At 47.7% G+C, this 21,634-nt stretch overlaps 3 protein-coding genes across 4 annotated transcripts in view; 1 reads left to right on the forward strand and 2 right to left on the reverse strand.

Annotated features, from left to right (window-relative positions):
* The window catches only part of LOC128298853 (MOXD1 homolog 2-like), a 154,643-nt gene that overhangs the window by 86,379 nt on the left and 46,630 nt on the right, over positions 1-21,634 (reverse strand). The gene's annotated exons all lie outside the window — the stretch shown is intronic.
* Positions 17,381-18,388, forward strand: LOC128298854 (trypsin-like). The gene has a single exon (XM_053034652.1). It carries the CDS (start codon positions 17,381-17,383, stop codon positions 18,386-18,388), a length of 1,008 nt encoding a protein of 335 aa, XP_052890612.1.
* Positions 18,493-19,538, reverse strand: LOC128298855 (uncharacterized). Its single transcript, XM_053034653.1, has 2 exons — positions 19,407-19,538; positions 18,493-19,248 (listed from the first exon to the last, which is right to left on the reverse strand). The coding sequence occupies exons 1-2, from the start codon at positions 19,536-19,538 to the stop codon at positions 18,493-18,495; spliced, it is 888 nt and encodes a 295-aa protein (XP_052890613.1).

Raw genomic sequence — 21,634 nt, forward strand, 5'->3', positions numbered from 1 at the left:
CTTGCCAGGAGAGTCAATTACCAAGCAAAGACGAAAAATGATGCTACTTACACACACAAAAAAAGGAGAAGGAAAATCACGAAAATCAACTCACTGGCGGAATAAATGTTGCGTAATGAAGCTAAGATTAAGACAGAAGCGGGAAACTGTTCCGATACGCTCGAAATCTCAAGTTTCGCCTGCCGTGAAAAATGATCGATATCGTGTCATCGTTTGTAAGCTTTCGCTATCCGTGTGCGATTACCCACGCCAACCCGAACGATAGGACGATGATATCGGTAGCTAGGCAAGAACGCTCAAAATGTTTGATTGACATCATTTTGGGACTCCCGCCGTTTGGGGAGTTCCGTTTTCTTGCCTTTCTCTGCCCTTAAGAGCGGAGCAGCAGTTTGTCACCGGAGCAAGCCGCGTCGATCGATCCGGGAAATCGGTTCGGAAAATTCCCTAGCAGGCTTGGCAGCAAAAGATCGGGAAAATGGAATTATAAATCGGCAAGTAATTTTACGCTCAACATCAACGAACCTTTTTGCCAATTGCACACACACAAGGATATTCCGCGAGTTGGATTCCGTTTCCCAGAAAAAAAAACGGGAGCAATTTTTCAGGCCTCTCGAAGTCCGGCTTTTCTTTCGCTTTTTCCTTTCTCTCGTGACAAATGGCATCATCATCATAATCATCGTTACATCATGGTTCGGTAATGAAGCGGCATCGATAAGATGAGCTAATTTTTAACATTGCCGCTTCTTTTCCGCGTGGGAAGCACCGAACGAGATAAACGTACGTAATCAACAGTCAGTCTGCAAGAGACTCACTGCGGAAAGCGGTGTTAGTGCTACCCTTATAACTCTCCGAACAATGTGTCGTCCATTCGCCACATGGTGGTTGACGACGATTTGTTCAACCTAACGACCGAACAAACACCGAAATGTCCGAACACTCGTCCTCCAGGATGTACGGTTATGTTTATGAGCCCGGGGGTTTTTGGTCAACCGTGGTCGGCTTCCGAAACCTCAGCGTTGGGGATGTTGTTCCTTCGGTGGATGGTTCGTGGACGCCCCACGATGACCCAGCTAAAACCCGGATGAATGATGTATCCAATAGTAACACACTATTACACCTCTCTCTGCGCTGCCGAATTGTGCGTTACACTTTCCGTACCGGTCAGCAGAAAACTCACCCCTCCCTGACCAGGGTGTTCCCCGGAACTTTGTGTTCCGGACACATGCATGCAGTTGACAGTGACCATCATCCTGCGGATGCTCGTCGTCGTCATCGTCATTCGGTGTCCCTTTTTAGTGCGGTAAGCGAATATCTGTCGGTGATGTTCGTGGTTCACCAGCGTTTTTGGCGCACAGCCTTTCAAAAACAGCCCACCGAAGGACAATGGCTGGACCTACATGGTCCACCTACAAATAGGTGGCCCTGACATCCTGACTAGAATGCGAAAAAAGGTGATCAGCCGCCAGTAGCAACAGTAACGGGGCAGCGGCAAAAAAAAAAGCTACGAGTCAAAACATCATCTCACCCAGGACACTCGGACACTGGAAACTACCCCCCGAAAAGGACACCCCAGTAATGGTGAGCGAGAAAGTTGGGAAAAAAAGGGGACAAAACTTAGGGCCCTTATTACTGGTATGTTATTTTTATTACTTGTGAAAATGACGACACACTACCACTGTGCCCGGACGACAAGGATGTTTATTTATTTTTGTCTTCATTAGAACGGGCTCCGCCTCGGTGTGTGGCCGGGAAATAGCACAGAAGATTTCAAGCGATTTGTTGTACTACCACTGTCTCTCTCGCCACTGTTTATGACAGCAATTAAACGTGACACTTTCGACAAGGCTCGAGCTACACACGCTGGATGTGGTTCGTGTTCCCGTGCTCCAAAAACTCCCTCGAGTGGTGTTGTGTGGAGGTTTTCCGCCACACACACACCCATACGCGATTACTATTTCCACAGAGCGAGGACGGAAAATGGGCAACTCCTCCACTCCTTTCAGCCAACCGATTTATGGGTGGACAGATGGCGTGTGAATTATAACTCCTACGCGCGCGCGCTCGTCTCTACACCACACACCGGCTCATGTCCGGCTCCGGTGTTTGTGTGTGTTTGTGTACCGGGAAGGCCCTTTAGAAGTCTTCTCCTATTTCACAACGGTTCGCCTTCTGTTTGGGTGTCGGGTGACATTTGAATCATTTACGGTCGTAAAACGTTCCCGGCACACACCCCGGCGGCGGCAGCGGTAGTAGTAGGTTGGGGTAAAGGTTGTCTTCACCTGCGCATACGTATGCGTCCCCGCCCTGGGGCGGGGGGACGTGTACTGCATGGCAGACGGAAGCGAAAAAGGATACCAGTATAGATGAGCAAGTAATGCAAGAACGTGCTGACAGCAGCAGTCACTCGTGACAAGTTCTTACGTGCGGACTTTATGAGCCCAAGCCACATGAGGCACATGAGCATGGGAATGGAGGCCCAGCTACTTCGGTGGAAATCGATCCGAAAGTGTCTCACTACATTGAATCATTTTTCCAAGACTCCTCCTAACACACACAAAAAATCTGATCGGTATTCCATTCGAGCTACTTCCAATTGAAAATGCGGTCATGTCTCGACACTCCATTCTCCCCCACCCAGACCAGGGTGGGGATAACTGGTAAGCTGATAAATTAATTACCCTACACACACCATGGCCGAATGGCCGCAAGGAAGCCTCTGCAAAACCGAAAAGTTCCGCAGTGGACGAACCAATAAGCTCTTTCGCTCCGTCGAAGAGATGAATAATAATTAGTTGCGAAAAATTATTCTCCTCATGAGATGGTTAGCTGTCGCAAGCGTTTCCTTAGCCGGCTAAGTAGTACAGTAGTACACCCATTCTGCTCTGATGATTAAATGGTCCTCGAACTCCTAATCAGTTCCCCACCTTCATCGCTCGAAGGCCGAGATCAAAGTTCACGCAGACACACATGTCCCGCAGACACACGAGTTCTGATGCTGGAAGGAAAAATTAATACCACATGCATGAGATGATGGCAGCGCACCAGGATCAGCAGTCAACTCTCGCCTGCCAGTCGCCAGTGCAAGTCGGGCGTGAAAATGTGTATGGGGAAAGTAATTACGAAATTGGCTAAATCGCTCCGACGGTACGTCGATAATCCGGAGATTAATTTGAAGCGGCTGCAAAAGTGATGTTGCACGCGAGATGGTAGGCGATTTTTTTTTCGTAAGGGAAGGCTTAGCGGGAATTCGTCTTCTTGCTTCCCGCCCTCGGGAGGATTGAAGGTTAAAAGGCTTGACGTGAAATATTGGTCCCATGTTGAGTAAGGTCTTGAGAGTACAAATCGAAAGGAGCAAAAAAAAAATACGGGGCCCACATTAGTCTCCTGGCGGTATCATCTTATCAGTTTCACCTATGGCTTGTTATGTGATGGGTCGGATCCGTTTGAACCCTCCTGCTTCAAAAGGGCTGCCAGTTTGTCAAGGTAAGGGAAATTAATGATAATTGCTAGCTAATGGCACATCATCACACACGAAAAAAGAATCAGACAGGCCACACGCATACACCTTCATCCTCACCCGAATCTACCTTTAATGAAAAGCCGAGCTCAATAACACACACATTCCGCCGTACGATTGGGCTGTACGTGCCTTTGCGCCGCATAACCGCAACCAACAATTGTAGCTCAGAATTGCTTCCTGAGCGGCCACGATACAGAAAGAAAAAAATCCCTTCCGCAGCACCGCCAAAAGACGCACAAAGACATATGATAATGAGACGCTAAATTAATACACTCTCTCTCTCTCCGCTTGTGGACGAACGATCTCTGGCCGACGACCTAATCAAATTACTCCCGCCGCAGTGGAAAAACGGACACCGGCTGTCGGAACGCTCAGTGGTTGCGGTTAGTGCGAGCACTAAGCTGAGCAAAGCGGTTACCAAAAGTGGCCCGGGGTGCTGCTGCTGCTAATATAGCCATCCCAAAAAATGCCGGCAGGATCATTAGAAGGACTTTTGCCGATCGTTCGTGCGGAATAAATGAAATGACACCACGTAAGAGAATGGGCTTTCCGTTAAGAGGACGGGCCCATTGGCACAATTACTGGCGGTCTCCACACTTGAAAACATTAAGCTACCCCCACTTCTTGGGGGATATAGTTCTCGCTGGATTTTCGACTTCCTTTTGGACCTTCCCTCGGACCAGAGCACTTGTCACGGCCAATATCGTTTGTTCGTTGGTGGGAATCTGTCAGCTGTCTTTGGATTTTTAACCAACCGCACGAACACACAGATTTATAGCCCCACCAACAATGGCCCAACGAAAATAAACCTACACACACTATAATGCTCCTCCATTATGGTGTTTTTTTTCTCTTTCTCCTCAGGTTGTTGCATAAAGGCAGAAAATCTCAACGTCTCCTCTATTTGGAACGCAAAAGTTAAAGCTTTTTGGAGCGTTTTTGCTCGTTCATCATAATGGGCACGAGATGCTAATATCTAATCCAAACATTTCCCCAACAAACACCAAGAACCTGCATGGGGCGGAGAAGTCCGCATGTGTGTGAGAGTCCTAGTGGACAGACAGAAAAAAAAACGGCAAACACTCTTATCATGGCACACATTCTTACCCAACCACCCCCATGGGGTAAGAGATATGTTTACCATTTATATTTTTCTTGCTCCCACATCCTTCATCCGCTGGCTGCCGAAAACAAGGACGTGAATGGCTCTATGACATATTTTCTGTATCCCATTTCCCAGCTTCAACTCACACTCCATCGGACGGGACTCCGAGCGGACGGGATGAAATGTTTGCGTGTCCTTCTTTCGGGACAGAATGATTCAGACGCGTCAAGCCATTGCCATAGCTTTAACAAACGATCCCATCCTTCGCCCGGGACGTCGTCCGCTTCTGGTCAGCTGGGGTATTCATCCCCGCTCACCGAAACATTCCAGCGAAAAATAAAACAATCAACACCGGCCTAGTTCCCCCGGCAGGACCTGGTCCGAAAGTTTCGCCCCAAAATCATCCCAAAAATTCATCCTTCACACTCAGTGGTGAGACACTAATGGGAGTGGGGGGCTGTGTGCGACTTTTCGGGTCCTTTTTGGCACTCTAATGGGCATTTAGCACACCCCGGCGGACAAACACCGCCGGACACAATCGGGCGAACGTGCTAACGTGTCCGAAGCTGTCCGAGCTGGAAGTGTGCAGTGGGTGTCGTTGAAATTTGGGACGCGCCATCGTAGCGTATGCCTACGAGGGCAGATCTACCAGGAACTTGTTGTTCATTTTGAAAGCGGGCAGAAGCTTTTCCAGCCCACCGACCCACGGTCAAAGCTACAGCGGCCAGTCGTTTAGCCAGAAACACGTAAGCCTTCACTTCCTGACAAAAGGGACACAAAAGGCGACACCGTTTTGTTACTCCCAAGCGTCGTCGTGTTGTCGACATATTCCAAAAACGCCCCAAAAGGTTCGAAATCATTCACTTTAATCCAGGAATTTTCCTTAAACAACTGTAGAGTCTGGTTTTATTTCTTTGGTGGGAGTTTTATTCATGTTTTCTACGTAAACATTTTGTCGTGATGTATTATTTATTAACAAGAACCTGTTTATAACTTCGCTTCGTTTGTGGCACTATGAGAACTCACAGATTATGGAGCTTTTCTTTGATTTGGTGTGCTGGAGTTCAGATGGGATTTAATAATAACAGACTCAAGGTGTGAGAGGAAAATGAATCTCACCCAATCGTTGGCTACTTGGATAAACTTCTGTCACAAAAAAAAAGTTACACCCAATCTGACAGCTGACAGCTCCAAACTGTCAAAACAAAACGTTGCGTAAAACATCCATTATCGTAAAGTGAAATTATCATGTCAATAGTTTGCTGCTCCAACTGCCGATGGCGCAAAGCGCGTTTTAAAAACACTCCCCGGCGGCGCTCTCTAATATGTTTGATAATTTATTAAACAACAATACCATTCTTTCGCGGGGTTGGCACACCAACACAAACAAAAAAAAAACACCAAATTGGCAACATCTTTGTCTTCGCAGTGCCAGCATGGCAAAAACACACTCACATGCAGACGGCAAAGCAACGACTAATCGTCGGTGATAAACATTTCCACTTGAATGGGGAACGATGGGCAGGAAATTCCATCGCCGCGCCAGGAAGCCAAACGTACGTAAAATAACAGACTCATCTTTTGGCAGTTCGCGAAAAGTGGAAGTTTTTTCTCTGCCTTTCCCCGTTGGCCTGTTCTTTGCCAACGAAAAGAAACCTCGCGCACCTACCAGGCGCCAATCGTTCGCTCACATTTTCCCAGATCCAGCTTATCGGGATGAAGCGTGGGGGATCGGTAAATCTGGAAGCTCGTGCCTTGCGGTCTCCTCCCACCCCCACCCCACTGTTGTGCGATCAACAATTGAAAGTTTTCCGAAAGGCAGTGTGATGTTTTTCTCTTCCCCACTCCAGCTCAATCCAGCTAACTGAGCACACACACAACACCGTAAACATGCACTCGATAAAAATCTTAATCTTTTGAGATATGATATTAATAATTTTCTTTCCAACTACCATTTGCAAAGCTACGGGGAATGGAAGGATGTACACCGGTGGCGGACCAGAAAGTGGCAACATTTGCGCAAATGGGATGAAACCCCATTTTGCAGCTCCAGCATTCAGCTGCAGGTGCCTTCGTGTGTTTGCTGCTGTTACGCCTTTTTTTTCTGTAGAATGCGCGACAGGAAAAGCTCTTCGGTGGAGCTCAGCACGCACGAGGTACAAATTGCTGTCTCGAGCAGGAGGCCCGAGATTCGATGAAGTGACCCTGGCAACTCGTTTCTGTGCCACACAAATACGAAAGGGAAGGCTACGAATGCGCACAACATCCTTGCCTCCAGCGTACACCCCCCCGGTGTCCTTCCTCAGCACGCTGACACGAATCTCGTCGGATAAGTTTTTTTTCCGGTGCCTCTTCTAACTTCGACCAAAAAAAAAAAAATCCCCGCCTCACCGTGGAAAAGCAGAAACGCATTGAGTCAGCAGAAAATGTTTCAGCATTCACACGGGCCACCGGGAACTGGCATACACACACATATGTACGCATACTTCCCGCATGCAAACATGAAGTCTGCCAAGGCATGCCAAAGGATGCTGTGCGTTCGTGTCCTTTTTTTTGCTGTTTGTTTGCCGGGAGCAAGGGAGTGGAAGTTGTGGGGAGGAGAAAAGAGTCGACGGGAACTGAACAAGAACGAGTGGCATGAAATTTATATTTATGGTGTATACTTTGCTGGCAGCGGCGTACTTCACTGTGCCTGGTTGGAGAGCAAGTGGAAAATATCCTTCCCGCCTTGCCTTGCTCTCGTGTGCCGGGTAGACGAGCATCTAAGACCCTTTTGGGGCGAATATTATTAGTTGCTCGGTTTTCCACGGAAAAGTGCTGCTGTCGTGTTGGCGCACTTGCGCTTGCACGGCGGGACTGACAACTTTCCACCCACGTGAAGTGTGCCTGCCAGTGCCACACAGCAGCGTGGAAGGGTCCCTCTGTCCCTTTGCGCACGGTAGCTCCATTTCTCGATGAGCTGACTTACTTACGGACCACCGGTTTTCCAAAACGTCACCTGCTGAAACGTTCCACCCTCGGGGTGGGGGAAAGTGAACTGTTGCTGACCCAAAACCTCCACCCGGGCAAGCTTTCGCAACGCAACAACGCACTGGGAACTGGGTCGTAAAAATGATTTTTTTAAAGTACGTACCACGTACCCGGGCCACGCCGCACACTCGCACTGTTTTCATCCTTGTGTGTTTTTTTTCCTTTATTTTTCCCCCATCAGACGCCAAACAGTCAAAAGGGGAGCCACTTCGGCATAACTTTGAAGCCGGAGGGTTTATGGCCCACCCCCTAATGGGAGCTCACCTCCGAGGGAAAACTCCCGGAAGTGGTAAACCGTGTGGGTGCGAAACGACGTGTGGTTCCGCCACAAGTGGTTACACTTTTACCTTCCCAGCTCGGTGTGTGTGTGTGTGTGTGTGTGTGGGGGGGGGGGAATGGAATCACTTTTTTTTTCTTTTCGGTTTTTCAGTTATGCATATAGGAACTAAAAGCTTGGACTTTAATAAACTACACACACACTAAAGGTTTCCGCTCGGAAGAGGGAAAACAAAACCGAATCCCAAGTATCCCTCCCAAGGGTTAAAGATGAATAATAAGCGGAACCGGATTACGATGAGTGAAATTTATGAAGTTCAAGGTTATGCTGCTCCGTGAAGGATGCTGAACTACGGGTAGTGGTCTTGAAAATGGTAAAGCACAGCACATGAGCATGAAGGAGAGTTCTGGGTGCCGCCTCTTTTGTTTTGCCTTTTCAAGAAGTTCACGATTTATCGTTTGTCTAAGAAGAATTTTTAACCGAAATTAGCATAAGCGTCGTCTGAGTTTGATGAGTCAGCTTATAGTAGCTACAAATAAGTTGGTAGTTGTACCTTAACTCCATAGCATTCCGTCTCCTGTTAGACGGAATAGAATGAGGTACATTGCGAGTCGAGTTTTATAATACCCGGACGTTGACAGGTCTCGGAGTCTTCCTGTCAAGATACCTTGAAGGGATGAGTTCAATACGAGAAGCACTCTGATCTCAATACATAATTGTCAGATAGACATTAGGCTATCTTCAGACAGACATACTTCTTGCCTTCTAAATGTGTTGGATACTGGAAATATATGGGATTGCATTTCCGAGACGATACATGGAATGTCTTTGGTCTGAGATGTAGAGGTGAAGATAGGAGATGAGTGGTAGAATGGTCCAGGTGCTCAATCTGACCTCATGTTAGGTAACTTTCTCAGTAGCAAGAACTCTCGTTATATATTTAATAGCAAGTGCTCCTTTGATGAAATGAATTAACTTCGCAGGTAGTACTTCAACTGAAGACCCTGGAGAGGTATCCCAATAGTTATAACCAGAGGTGATTTTTAAACAGAGTCGCCAAATTACTATGTGTGGAGTAGAATCATGTCCTCTAAGGTCAAGAAAGGTCCTCCAAAACACCTGGAAAAATTTGACGAAAACCTACAGAGTTGTTAGTCTGAGACCTCTTCACTCAGGGAGGGCAAATCCTTGAGGATATATTCTTGCATCTCCGTCATTATTCCACAATAAAATAAACCCAAAGATGAAAGATAAATGTACTCGTCGAAAGATCAACTAATTTCATAAATACAATTTCTTCAAAATGTCTGTAACGATTCGTGCCATAAAAATGTTTGGCAACGATCTCTCAAAAACATTTCCATCATTAAAACGGCCACACCGCATACAGGCCACAGAACGATGTGCGATTCAATTTATGATTTACATTAGTGAGTGGCAAATGAATGTTTCCCTTCTTTTTATTAAAACCGCACAAAGAATTCTTCAATCTGCCAGGAGGGTGTCGGACAACATGCATCATGTGGTTGAATTTGAGCTTGTATTTTTTTTCTCTTAATTTCCTAAAAATTTGACTACTCAATGTGCGCAAGTGTTTTCCAGCTGTTGGTGGTGCAACTTTCCACCGGTGGAAAGTAGAGACATCATCCCTCGTCCATCAACCTAGAGAACATCAACCATTTTATGTTTCATTTCCTCCATGTTGGAATGCTTTTGTGTGTTATTCTGTTCACTAAGTCTTCCCAACTTGCTCTTGCGTTTTTTTTTTTGCCGACCACCACCATCGACCATGGCGGTATAACTAATTTATTCGTCCATTGGGGCCCTTTTACTCGTGTCTGTAGGCTCGCCACGGTTTACCAGACAAATAAAACAAAAAACACACACCAAACCCAGTTCTATCGTGCCACCGGATCATTTACACCGAAAACGCATTTCTGTACAGAAGGTTGGTGGAAAGCAAAAAAGTTCCGACATCCGTACACACCAAATAAAGACGAGCCAAACGGAATGAGGTTTTGCCCAATAGTACACACATCCCTTCCAATGGGATGTTCGTTTCATTTACACGGGGAGTGACAGAAGAGACTTTTTTTTTTGTTCGGACTGGGGGTGGGTGCTAAAACAAAGCACCCAAATGAGAGCGAGCACCCCCCTTCAGTTCCGGCCATGGATGAGACCCAATCCAGCACGAACCAAAAGGAAGGCTGCTATCTATCCATCTTGTACTGTTTTCGTGTGCGTTTTTTGTTTTTGGTTCGATTCTAGGGGTCCATGGTTCCGTTTTCTCCTGCTGTTCTTTCCCTTTATTTTATTCATTTAATTTTCCATGCCCCACATCGTTTGGCAAATGAAGTCAGCGGAAAAGGCGGCCACAAAGTTTTAGCTTTCTGTGGGTCCAAACCTTCCACAAACCCTCGGCTCTATCTATTTGCACGGGGTATTCACAACCACCGCAAGTAATTAACATTTTAATGTGTTTCCACCGTGTTCCACTACGCGTGTGGACTCCGCGCGGAACCTAGAGAGGAGCCTTTTTCGCGCTTCGATGCGCCAGTGACCCGCGCGCACCAGCAACCATTGACGCCCCATTCGTCATTTCACTTTAAAGGTCTATGCGATTGTGAACCGTGTTTGAAATGTTGTTTCTTTTTGTACTTCAAACTTCAACATTCACATTCCATAGGAACCTGCTGGGCCAGTTCTACCCTTGAAGCGCATCAAAAGGCGTGGTTTCTAGCTGGTGGCTGCCGGAATTGAAAGACGCCATTAAATGGTTTGTATCTACATGCACATAAATAATAATTATCCCAGAGGCAGAGGCCCCAAATGCAGCCCTCAATGCGAACCGGTGGTACAATGCGCCATAAAGGCGGAGGGAGTAGGTCCAGGGGGGTTGCCGGAGTCGGAGACAGTTGTAACAAGCATAAACGCATGAAACATGAGCGTGTGCTTTGTGTACGTAACGACAACGAAGAGAAACGAAAAAAAAACCTTCCTTCTCGCTAGCCAACTCGAAATGTAGATTGAATTTCAATGACTTTGAACCTAATATTAATGAGCCACAACTATCGTGGCCGGAGGGAAGAGGAGAGGAGGGCCCGGGCGTTGCAATACAGTGGCTTTGATTAATTTTCACTGATTTTTGTCAAAGCACAGGCGGCAGTGGCTTGGAATAATTTTTCCACCCGCGCCACGAAACGGGGGAACCACTCAAGGAAATGGGTGATTAAATCATGTTTTTGCTTTTGATATACGACCCTTTGGGAGTAAACAGAAACAAAAAAAAGCATGAGAGAAGTCACCCTCCACTGTCGTACAACACAAAATAACGAAAAACGCACGCACAATGTAAATGGTGAATGGAAGATATGGAAATGTTTTTCGGGACTAGCAAAAGGTTCGGCCGTGTGCATTGGGGGGGACAGCGAAGTATTGAAAAACATTCTTCAGAACCTGCTGGTAGATGGGAAAAAGTAATATTGGAGAGACGCGCTTGTGCGCTGACTATTTATTTGTTTTAATGTGCGTCTACGTGTGTTTTGCCTTTGTGGGTCTCTTTTGTTTGATTATTGGTGATTTATTTTCCTATTGTTTTTGGTGTACACAGGGAGAGGTCTAGGTAGCCATGCATGGGGAAGCACGCCTGAGGAAAATGGTGAAAATTTATGGTGCCAAACAAATCGAAGCGAAACAAGCGAAGCAGGCGGTGGAAACTTTCTCTAGAATGCAATGAAGCGGGTACTATAGCAACGTAGCAACGTACCAGTGTCACGTGGATGGTGGAATGAATTATAACTCTATTCCGCACATCAACCGTAGGTGAGTGAGTGTGAGACAGTGAGAAGGAGAAAAATAAAGCGAACAGCAAGTAATACTCTAAACTAATTTGTTTTCATTTCAAAGCCCAAAGAGAAAAAAGAATGTGCAACCTGTGAATGAAATTGGAAGGTGAATTAATCTTTCACCGTATTGATGGCCACATATCCCTCCGAGCAAAAGCGACAAAAAGGGACAAGTTTAATCAACGGAAAACGGCTTCACATATGCGCCCGAGAGAGTCCGGCTTTTTATGGTGCTTGATTTTCGCACGCTTCCAAAATTGGATACCGTTTTTCCGCGACCCCGCGCGCCGTTCGAACATTCATGACAATTTCATTTCATCCCTTCAAAATGGCAACGGCCAACAACAATAAAGGAAAAAACACTCCCTCACGCGTGTGTGCGTGTTGCTGCCGTTTTATATGAAGACGAATGCGACTGCCTGAAAGCTCATCACCATTACGCGGATCGTGTGGTGGACGTTGAAGTCCCCCGCCGGCGGTTGTCGGCAGCGGAGAATGGTGGTTCCTGATTCCACGTTCGATTTGGTTTTTGGTGGCATCCCTAAAACCGGGAGAAAAAAAAAACGGGAGCCATCCGCGTACGCGCGCTCTTCGGTGAAAGGGAGGTAAAAAATGGCACCCCATAAATAATAATTGCCATCATATGTGTATGTGTGTCCCCGCGTTTGTCCCCGGTAGCGGAACGGGACGCAAAGAAAGGCCAACCGGAATATCGTAGTGTCCGGAGGATCCGAACAGAGTGTGCGGGGCAAAGGAAACATTAACGCAATCGTATTTCAGTTGATTTATGCTACCGGTGCAGCAATGCTGGCGTGTCCTGGCGGGCTTTAGTGGCTGGGGAAAGAGCGAAAAACAATCATAAAAGCAACCCCAACTTGGAAACGGCGGGGGTGGAAAATAGAAACAAGATACAATGTGGCACACATCGTGGACACATTCGCGGTCTATTACAGCTGCAGCTCTAGCATGCGAGCAAACGCGCTGAAATAGAACGTTGTATCCGCGTACGCTCCCTCCTGGTCGTCAGAGGAATTACTTTCGCAGATTTTACAGTGGCCAGCGAAAAAAAAAGAAAGGTGACGAATCGTAATTATGCTGTACATATTGGACATGTGACCTTCTCCGTTGTTTTTTTTGCATCTTCTCCCGCGCACTACCGCACTACTGGTTAACTCTACTTTCGCGCGTGTCCCAACAACGGCGGTGAAATGAAATTGCCAACGGGGGCCACGTAATGAACATATGAGATATGAATTTCAATTAAAACCCCTGCAAAAGTTCACTTGTGGGCCCCCGTCGCGGAACAAAGTTTCCCCCTTTGTGGGTGTTCCGTTTTTTCCGTCCGTGTCCGAATGGCACGAGTGCCTCTCGCAGGGATGATTAGTTGGGTGCACGATTTGGTTTTACTTTTGCCGTTTCCTTTTTCGGTGTCTAAAGTTATTACCGATAGTGCTGCTTTCTGCCTTCTGCCATATAGCACCCCGAGGAGGACAGGCGAGAGTTAGACCAGGCCATCATACGTCGGGTGGTGTGAACACAAAAACGTGCAACCTGGCCGCTACTTGTCGTGGCATGAAAGGTGTCAGAATGCATGAAAAATGCAACGCTTCATCTGCAGTTACGGCCAGTTCAACCTCCCACACATGTGTCCCAGAATTTGCGATGAGCGCGGTTCCCTTCGGTCGATTCGATTTTTGGGGACAATTTTATTTATTTTCCTTCGCTATCTAACATTGTGTACCAATGCAGGGTTCGCTGGAAGAAAAAATCAGAACACAGCAGCTGGAAGAAAAAATACTGTGGGTCGGTCTCTTCTAAAACATGACGGTTCCACGATCTGTCGGCTGGATGGCGATCCCGTTCCGACGATAAAAGGACGTTCGCATAAATATAAATAAAAAAAGCCTGGACTTCTACACACAGGTGCGCACACGGTTGGCCGTCATTGGGGTCGCTCATCGCTCGTCCAGGTGTGCGAGCATTATTATTCATAAATGTCCGCATCATCTCGCTGATGGCACCGAATCCCGATCACCAGCCGGGGACATTTTTCCCCGAATGTGTGCAAAATGGAGCACAGGGAAAAGGAGAGATCTCTAATCCACAGCTGTCAGCGCGTCTGCCATTTTCCCAAAAAAGCGCCAACAGTAGGCCATGGCAGATTGCATTTATTTTTTACAGTTTTTCGGATAAACTAATTCTAGTTAGTTTTGAAATTTTTGAAACCCAATTTTGTTCGCTCTCTTCTATCCCGAATTCTTCATGTTGTTTGATCGATCGCCTTTCGACACACGAATCACACGGACAAAACTGGACCCCAAAATGGCGGAGAAGGCAAATTAAATGGTTTGCTTTATGATGCGTTTCATCCGCGTGCTGTCTCGATATTAGCTACCGATTTATGCAACTAAAATTGAAGCCGACTTTCGAGACCGCAGATATGATCCAAATTTATAGCATCCCGTCATCGCCGTCGTGGGGTATTTGTTTTGCCTTTTTTAATCGGTGAATTTATAATCCCATCATCCCATCGGTGGGGGGTTTGATAAGTTGCATACGTTTCCACGCTCCGTTTGTGCACGGTACTGCTGCTACCATTAAAATAGTTTATTTATTAGAGCCACCCTTGTGGCTGCCTTAGGTTTTGGTGACTCTCCGTTCCCCCGGAGGCGATCTCTCTTACAAGATTTGGACAACCTTCTTCTCTCCGGGGCCTCGCTATCGGTTAAGCTATTCGCCCGATAACCGAACCGAACCGAACCGGCATGCGGGAATAGAGCGATAAATTCCAATGTTTACACTAATCAACAGTCTGCTGCCCACGGTGGAACGTTTCTTTACATTTAATTAAAACATATCATATTAATTTGTGGGCAAAAGGTCGTCAGCCCACGATTACGATTCGAATAACCGCACCGGCCTCCGTCCAGGGTGCACAATCATAACCGATAAGAGATCAGCGCTAGACCTTTAGGCGGTTGTTCGGCGGGTTTTTCGGTAATCATTCCACCTAAATCTGTCACAGCTTGTTCCGATGGTTCCGTCTCCGCACGGCTGGGGGTCACGACCGATCAGCAAAAGCGGCACACGGCACCAGGACAGATGTGTCCGAGATGGAGCTGAGAAATATTTTGCATTCTCGTTAATTAAGGGAATCTTTCCCAATTCTAGCGAATTCCGAGTATTCAACCCAGCAGCATCACCACTGCGCTTTTTCTGAGTGTTGAATTAGGACTAGAAAAATCAGTATTGTTTACGTTCATTTTCTTCGAGTGTGTATTCTTCGAGATTCGCAGGCCGCAGTGGCCAGAAGGAGAAAGCTTATAAGGTTAATTTCACCCTAATAAACCTGCGATATACCTGACATCCCTAAGCTCTCCGGTGCGTTACGCGAATAGCAAAAGTTCCCCAAAAGCAGCAACCGAAAACGAACTCTCTGCCTAATACGTTCGAAAATTCCAAACAGTCCGGTAAGAAATATGCCCAAATTTATGACAGTGTTGAGTCATTAATGGACCTGGGCTGCGTGGCCTGGCGTGGCGTGGAGTGTTTTGGAAAATGCCAGAAATTTATTATCCAATCAACCTTGTCTGGTATTGGGAGAGGGGGCAAGAGAGCCGGCGATTTCCAAAAGGTACACCACGAGGGACATGGTCCGCATTAATTCCTAAACACGGCGAACGGTATCTTCGGCATGCAATAACCGGGCCAACATTCCTAGAGCGCACCGGCTTACGCTCTTACCAGGAATCTCCACCACAGATACACGCACACTGCGAAAGTGGATATCATCGCCCACATTGCTCAGAATAAGCGCCACCGCAAAAAGGGGTTGACATAGCAGGTAGCAGCATGGTTTAGTCCCCGATCGTTCGGTTCCCTCTCCTTCGTGAAGGCAAAGGAAAACCAAACGCCGCCGCTTTTTTGCGCTTCACGGTGACCCTTTTTCCACCCAGCATTACTTAGTATTTACGCAAACCGGACCATTAGACGAGTACTTGAACTTCAGCACAGCAACTCCTGCCCATTAAAGTGTCATTTCAAATTACAAAATTACGTCTTCAGACCGGGGCGGCCTGGGTCTCCGCTTACTGGCCCGTAGTTTCCAATTTCCATCTGTGACGACGCGTACATGCCCAATTGCTTCTGACAGTGGCCATATTAGAGCCCCGCCATGTGCACCATATGTGACCCGCTTAACCCCCATCAGGGAAAAAGGACGAGCACTGTGCCTTTTCGCAAAGTTCTTAAGCTTGGAACGGCCAAGTGGGAACGTGCTGCAGGCTACGAAATGAACGCTCTCGGTTAACCGCGCCGTGTCATAAATAAAGGTTAGCCTTAGATAGCCCAGCGCTCCGAAAAGTCCGAAAAGGAGCGCACATTGGCACGGCGAGATTATTGGAAAGGGATTGGAAAAGTTTGAAATAATTTGAAGCAAGTGGGCAGCAACACGTATCTTCCTCCCTGCCTTGAAGACAAGCCATTGGTTTGAGTGGTCTGAGTGTTCCAATTTTATGTCCGACCATTAGTTCAACTTTTACCAAGTTTTGAAATATATTCAAGGATAAATGTCTGATTACTCCTTACCACGGGAGCGCAAATGATCTACGACTTTCAGTGCCATTCTCCAGCAATTCTATCAATTATTTGCTTCATCTTTAAGCTCTCACTAGTCACAGCATTGTGTTCTCACCTTCTCACATTCTGTCCGAGACAAACACAACGCCGCCTACTACGATCACGCTGAGGTGCATCTCAGCGCTCCAGACAGACGGATAGCTGCTCTACCGTACCAGGTCAAAAACCACAACCACCGAAAATGGCCAACCAAATTGCACAATCCGGAATTGCAGCCGAAATGTTGCCGACCGTCTTTCAAGCTGCCGCCCAAACCGCAGCCGATGAAGCGAACGCTTTGTTTCCTGCCGCTTGCAGCGAAGAGAGCACGGGATAAATTATGCTTAGCAGGCTCTGTGTGAGACGCAGACTTCGTCCAACCATACGGAAATTAATGATCCCGATTTCGCACACATCTCCACTGTGTTTGTGTTAGTGAGTTCGTTGTTTCTTGTTGCAACTCCACTAAAGCTAGACGATTTAAACATTTTTGGCATCCTGTCAACATGTGGCACGGTGGCCTACTTTATGGTAGCCTACTTAGTTTTTGCTGTTGGAGTCCCGTGTCAAACAAACTATAACTTCTTCACATTATCACACCTCGGGAGCAGTTTGGGTCCGAGCAAAAAAAAACTTACGGTGTATGTGTTAAATGCGCGCAAGAGATAAATGCAACATGATGTCTTTACGACAGGCGCGCACAGACGATACTTATCGAAATTCTCACTAAATCGACGTTAGCTGATACATACAGCAGTGGACGCATTTATTGAACCTCTGCTTATCATCCTTCCGCACGGTCAGTGGTGGATAGTTAATCCCACCAAAATCCTCTGGCGATCGATCGAGATACTGACGAGATATCGAGTTTATCCAAAGTGTAAAGAAGTCGCACGACTGTGGCGCAGTTAGTTATGTTTTAACGCTCCACCGGTGTCGGTGGTGTACTACAACGCAGCGTTAGGTTGCCCTGTGCAGACACACAAATGGATAGAAAAGTGCGTGTAATTAGCATTTTGCTCGGTTGTTTGGCGCTGTTCGGCAATGGCCAATCCGTGGTCGAACGTGACCAGCCTGAGCTGATGCGAGTGCAGGAGAATACGGTCAATGAAGCTGCCCACGACTTCCCCGCGAAGGATTACGGCCCGCATGAGGTGACTCCCTTCCTGGTTGGTGGTGGACCAGCAGCAGCCGGAGCGTACCCGGCCCAGGTCGCCGTACAGATCGGCACGACCACGTTCTGCGGTGGGTCGATCCTGAACCAGAACCACATACTCACCGCGGCCGGTTGTGTGCTGGACGCGAACAACAACCTGATCGCCGCCAACCAAGTGACGGTGCGGGCCGGCGTACTGACGGTGGACCAGAATGCACCGGCGCTGGCCGTCAACCGGATCTTCCCCCATCCGCAGTACAACCCGTGGACGTTCGAGAATGACATTGCCGTGATGCGGCTGACGAACAACATCGTGTTTCCGCAGCTGGCCAATCCGAACATGGCACCGGCCGAGCTGAACCACCGGATCGTGCGCGATGCGGACATCTGCCAGGTGCTTGGCTGGAATTGGTTGCCCACGGCGCAGACTGTCCCACTCCAGGTGCTGAATGTTGCGTACGGGTCTCGCGCTACCTGCACCGCCCAGCACCAGGGCATGCTGCGAGATTCGATGGCCTGCACGGAGCTGACGGTCAATACGCACGGCATCTGTGCGGCGAACCGTGGCGGTGGTCTGTACTGTAACGATCTGCTCACCGGTGTGATCTCGTTCGGGTTCGGCTGTGGCACGAACGTCACGTACACGGTGCACACCCAGGTCCGATACTATCACAACTGGATACAGCAGCAGTTCGTGCGCACGGACATACCGGTCGCCGGTCCTACTCCGTTGCCGGGTGTGGGAGGAGGTGGAGGTGGAGGTGGTGACGCCAGCACCATCACCCTTTCCCTAGCGACCGTCATGGTCGCGATCGTATCCGCCCTATTCCTCAACTAAATCCCCAACCATATCAGTATCATGCGGTGTGTCATCAGCAAGAAGTCCAATAAACGTACTACATCAGTGACACCCGAAACTGTTTTCACACGCAATTTATTCGCTCACAGATCGGTGCTTGGGTGGGCTCGCATTATGCCAAAGATAAAGTACAGCAAGGTGTACAGTATGCAGTAGCCCATAAAGATAACGTACACGATGTATCCGAAGGCGGAGTTCGGTTCCGTAAAGGTGAAACTACTAGCATCGGGAGCGGGCTCTACCAGCGGGGAATCAATCATTTTCGCCACACTTCTCGGGCTTGTAATATTGCGTAATTCCAGCATGGTAACCGAGGTGCCGCAGCTGGATAGCGCATCCGGTTGCAGAGTCAGCATGGCGTGTGGGGTTAGGTTTTCCAACACCATCGCTCCTTCCAGGTGGTACACGTTGAGACTGCTGCAGTATAACGCGTTGATCAATTCATTCACAGAACGGTGCTGTCCGGGATCCACCAGAAGTAACGCTTTGTGCAGCGTTCCTCCAGGGTCCGCTCGGTGCCAGCAAAGTAAGGATGTGCCATTGTGTCGTTGCGTCTGCTCAGGTGGAGCAGCTGATGTGGGGTTTCTACGTAGTCTACCGAACGTACTGAGCACAACTAGCTCACGATCACGATCTGCCCGGTGTGTCAGCAGGCGATCGACAGCAAGGCTGGAAGTACGTCCCGTCACCTCAGAACTGCCATAGCGTATCAGAATTTGTCGCAAACTGCGATGACCTCGCTGTACGCAGGCGTCCGTTGTGAGCACCTGGGGTCGGAGCATCTTATCGATGATCCAACCTCCGCAAGCCGCACCATTATCACCACCTTCAATTGCAACCTTGACGATGGGACGAAGGGAGGAACAATGAGCAAACGGTGTGATAAGCCTTGCGGCCCAATTAACAGTCTGGTCTTTTGGACAATATTTCCAAGAATATCCCAGTAGAATTACATCATTTAATGACGTTCGATAAGATCCGCACACTATTAACTTACAAATTCCGGGAACTGAAATGTCTCACACGCAACGTCACCACCCAAAACCGCCAACGCCACCAGGGCTACAAGGGTTGGCCACCGGGAACCGTGCACGTTAGCCATATTCTTCTCGCCTACTAACCGCTTCATGCATCGATCACCTGTTAACGCGTTTCGCGTTATCAACCAAACTCAACACCTCCTCCTCTACAGGGTGCGTCATGTCATTGCCGCGCTATCAAATCGCGCCCGTGATTTTTAGGAGCCGGCAGAAACAACATGCTCTTTTTCTTTATTTTTGGCCTCCTATCGGCTATCGGTTGGTCTTAAGGTGGCGATGAGATTACCATTGTTCGAATGGAACCGATAGAGGAAAAGATAAAACAACCGAGCAGCACGGTTCGGGATGACTAAGTAACGGAGAAGACAAAGATCTGGTGAGTGTTTGAAGCACGTGAACCAAACATATTTGCAACACCTTTTAATATGACTCATGTGTCTTTTTTTTAGCTTCAAGTATGGTTCATCGAATGACGACTGACGAAAGATAAAAAATGATGCACAAAACCTAATGTCCAAGATCTTCAGAATTCCCAGGATCTGCGGAATCACCTTGGGATTTTTGCGTGCCGGACATTGCTCACTGCACCGAATGCACCTTTACCGACTCTGGACCACCGTAAGGAATGTTTTCCCAGGGACAGGACTCTCGATCGATAAAAGATCTCGCCCGTCTCGAGGAATGCATTCGAGACATTGAGTGGGGGGAGAAAAAAACATCCTGCAAGAAAAAAAAAATACTCGGCGCCGTTTCCACCTCCCCGGGCTGCTCGGGTAGAAAGGAAAAGTTTTCCCTGAAGCAAGAAGGAAAAGATGGATGATATCTTCGCCCATTTCCCTACCGGAGGTTAAGTTTTATTTCATCTTTTTTAACCTCTTTTTGTAAGGGACAAGAGTTGGCGGGAAAGCTGATTTCGAACCCGATCACTAACTAATATTACATTCCGAGCCCGTGGCCTTCTTTTTTTTTGTTCTCTACTATTTTCTCTATCTTCTTTACTGCACCTACTTACTGTATTCTTTGCTTTACCTTTAGCTGCACTATTTGTGTGTTTTTTTTTTTGCTGATGCTGCCACAAAGTTGCTGGACCATCCCTTGCTGGACACTTGGAGCGTGTGCCCGGGGTTTTCGTTCGCACACTAACGACCATCGAAAGGGACACACCAGCCCCGTGGATGGAATTTTTATTGTGCACAACGAGGCTCCAACAACTTTTCCCTTCTTGCGGGAGTTCTGCGCCGAGTTCTTCTTCGGGGCGGCCCCGAGTGCTAAATAGCTGAAAATGACGCAACTTCCCGGCGTGGACAAAAACCCGCCGTTAAGAGAATGTAAAAACATTCCACCTTTCTTTTGCCTTTTCCTTTGGCGTGAAACAAAGGCATAAGGCATCATCAGGCAAAAGCTTCATTTCTTTGGCACGTGAAACTTTGCTCTGTGAAACGGCCAACTGCTCGGTGTAAGTGCTGGGATAGTGGTGCCCGCCCGGGTGGTGGTGGTGGAGGAGCAAAACTTGAAGTAATTAAAAATGATAAATAAAAGAAGGAAACGAGAGGAAGTTGCCACTTTCTTGAGCATCCCTTCGCACCCCTGGATGCTCACACCAATCCTTTTTCCCAACACCCGTTCGATTCGGTTTCGGTTCATGAAAGTGAAACTTTTACCTTTCGACGAACTCTCCACCCAAAACTCGAGCGCGGGTGGCAAAAGGTGAACCTCCTCCATAACACCGGGGGGAAAGAGGTTGATGCTTGGGTTCACCGGGAGAGCAGTAGAAAACATTAAACAAAAAAGCACAACAAAGTACTGTAAAACACCCCGAAGGAAACGAAACATAAATGCCATCATAACACTCTCGGCCGTGGCAAAGTGTTGTGTGTACGCGTACGCGCGGCAAGATAAATATAAGGATCGTGGGTTTGTGATGGAAACGCTCGGTACCGTGTTTTGTATAAACAGAAATAAAGGTCTACTCGTAAATAAATTCCAAACAACATAACTTCCACAGACACACACAAAAAAAAAAGGAAAACAAAACGAAACACACACACAGAATGAAGACGGTAGAAGCGGAGACACTGCTCATATGGGCGGCATGTTCAAATGAACCAACCAACCAACCAAGAACAGCAACATCCCCAAAACCCGATCGGTATCAGTGGAACCGGTTTGCTTCGTCTGGCGGCAT

This window comes from Anopheles moucheti, chromosome 2, assembly GCF_943734755.1.
Source record: "Anopheles moucheti chromosome 2, idAnoMoucSN_F20_07, whole genome shotgun sequence".
NCBI lineage: Eukaryota > Metazoa > Arthropoda > Insecta > Diptera > Culicidae > Anopheles > Anopheles moucheti.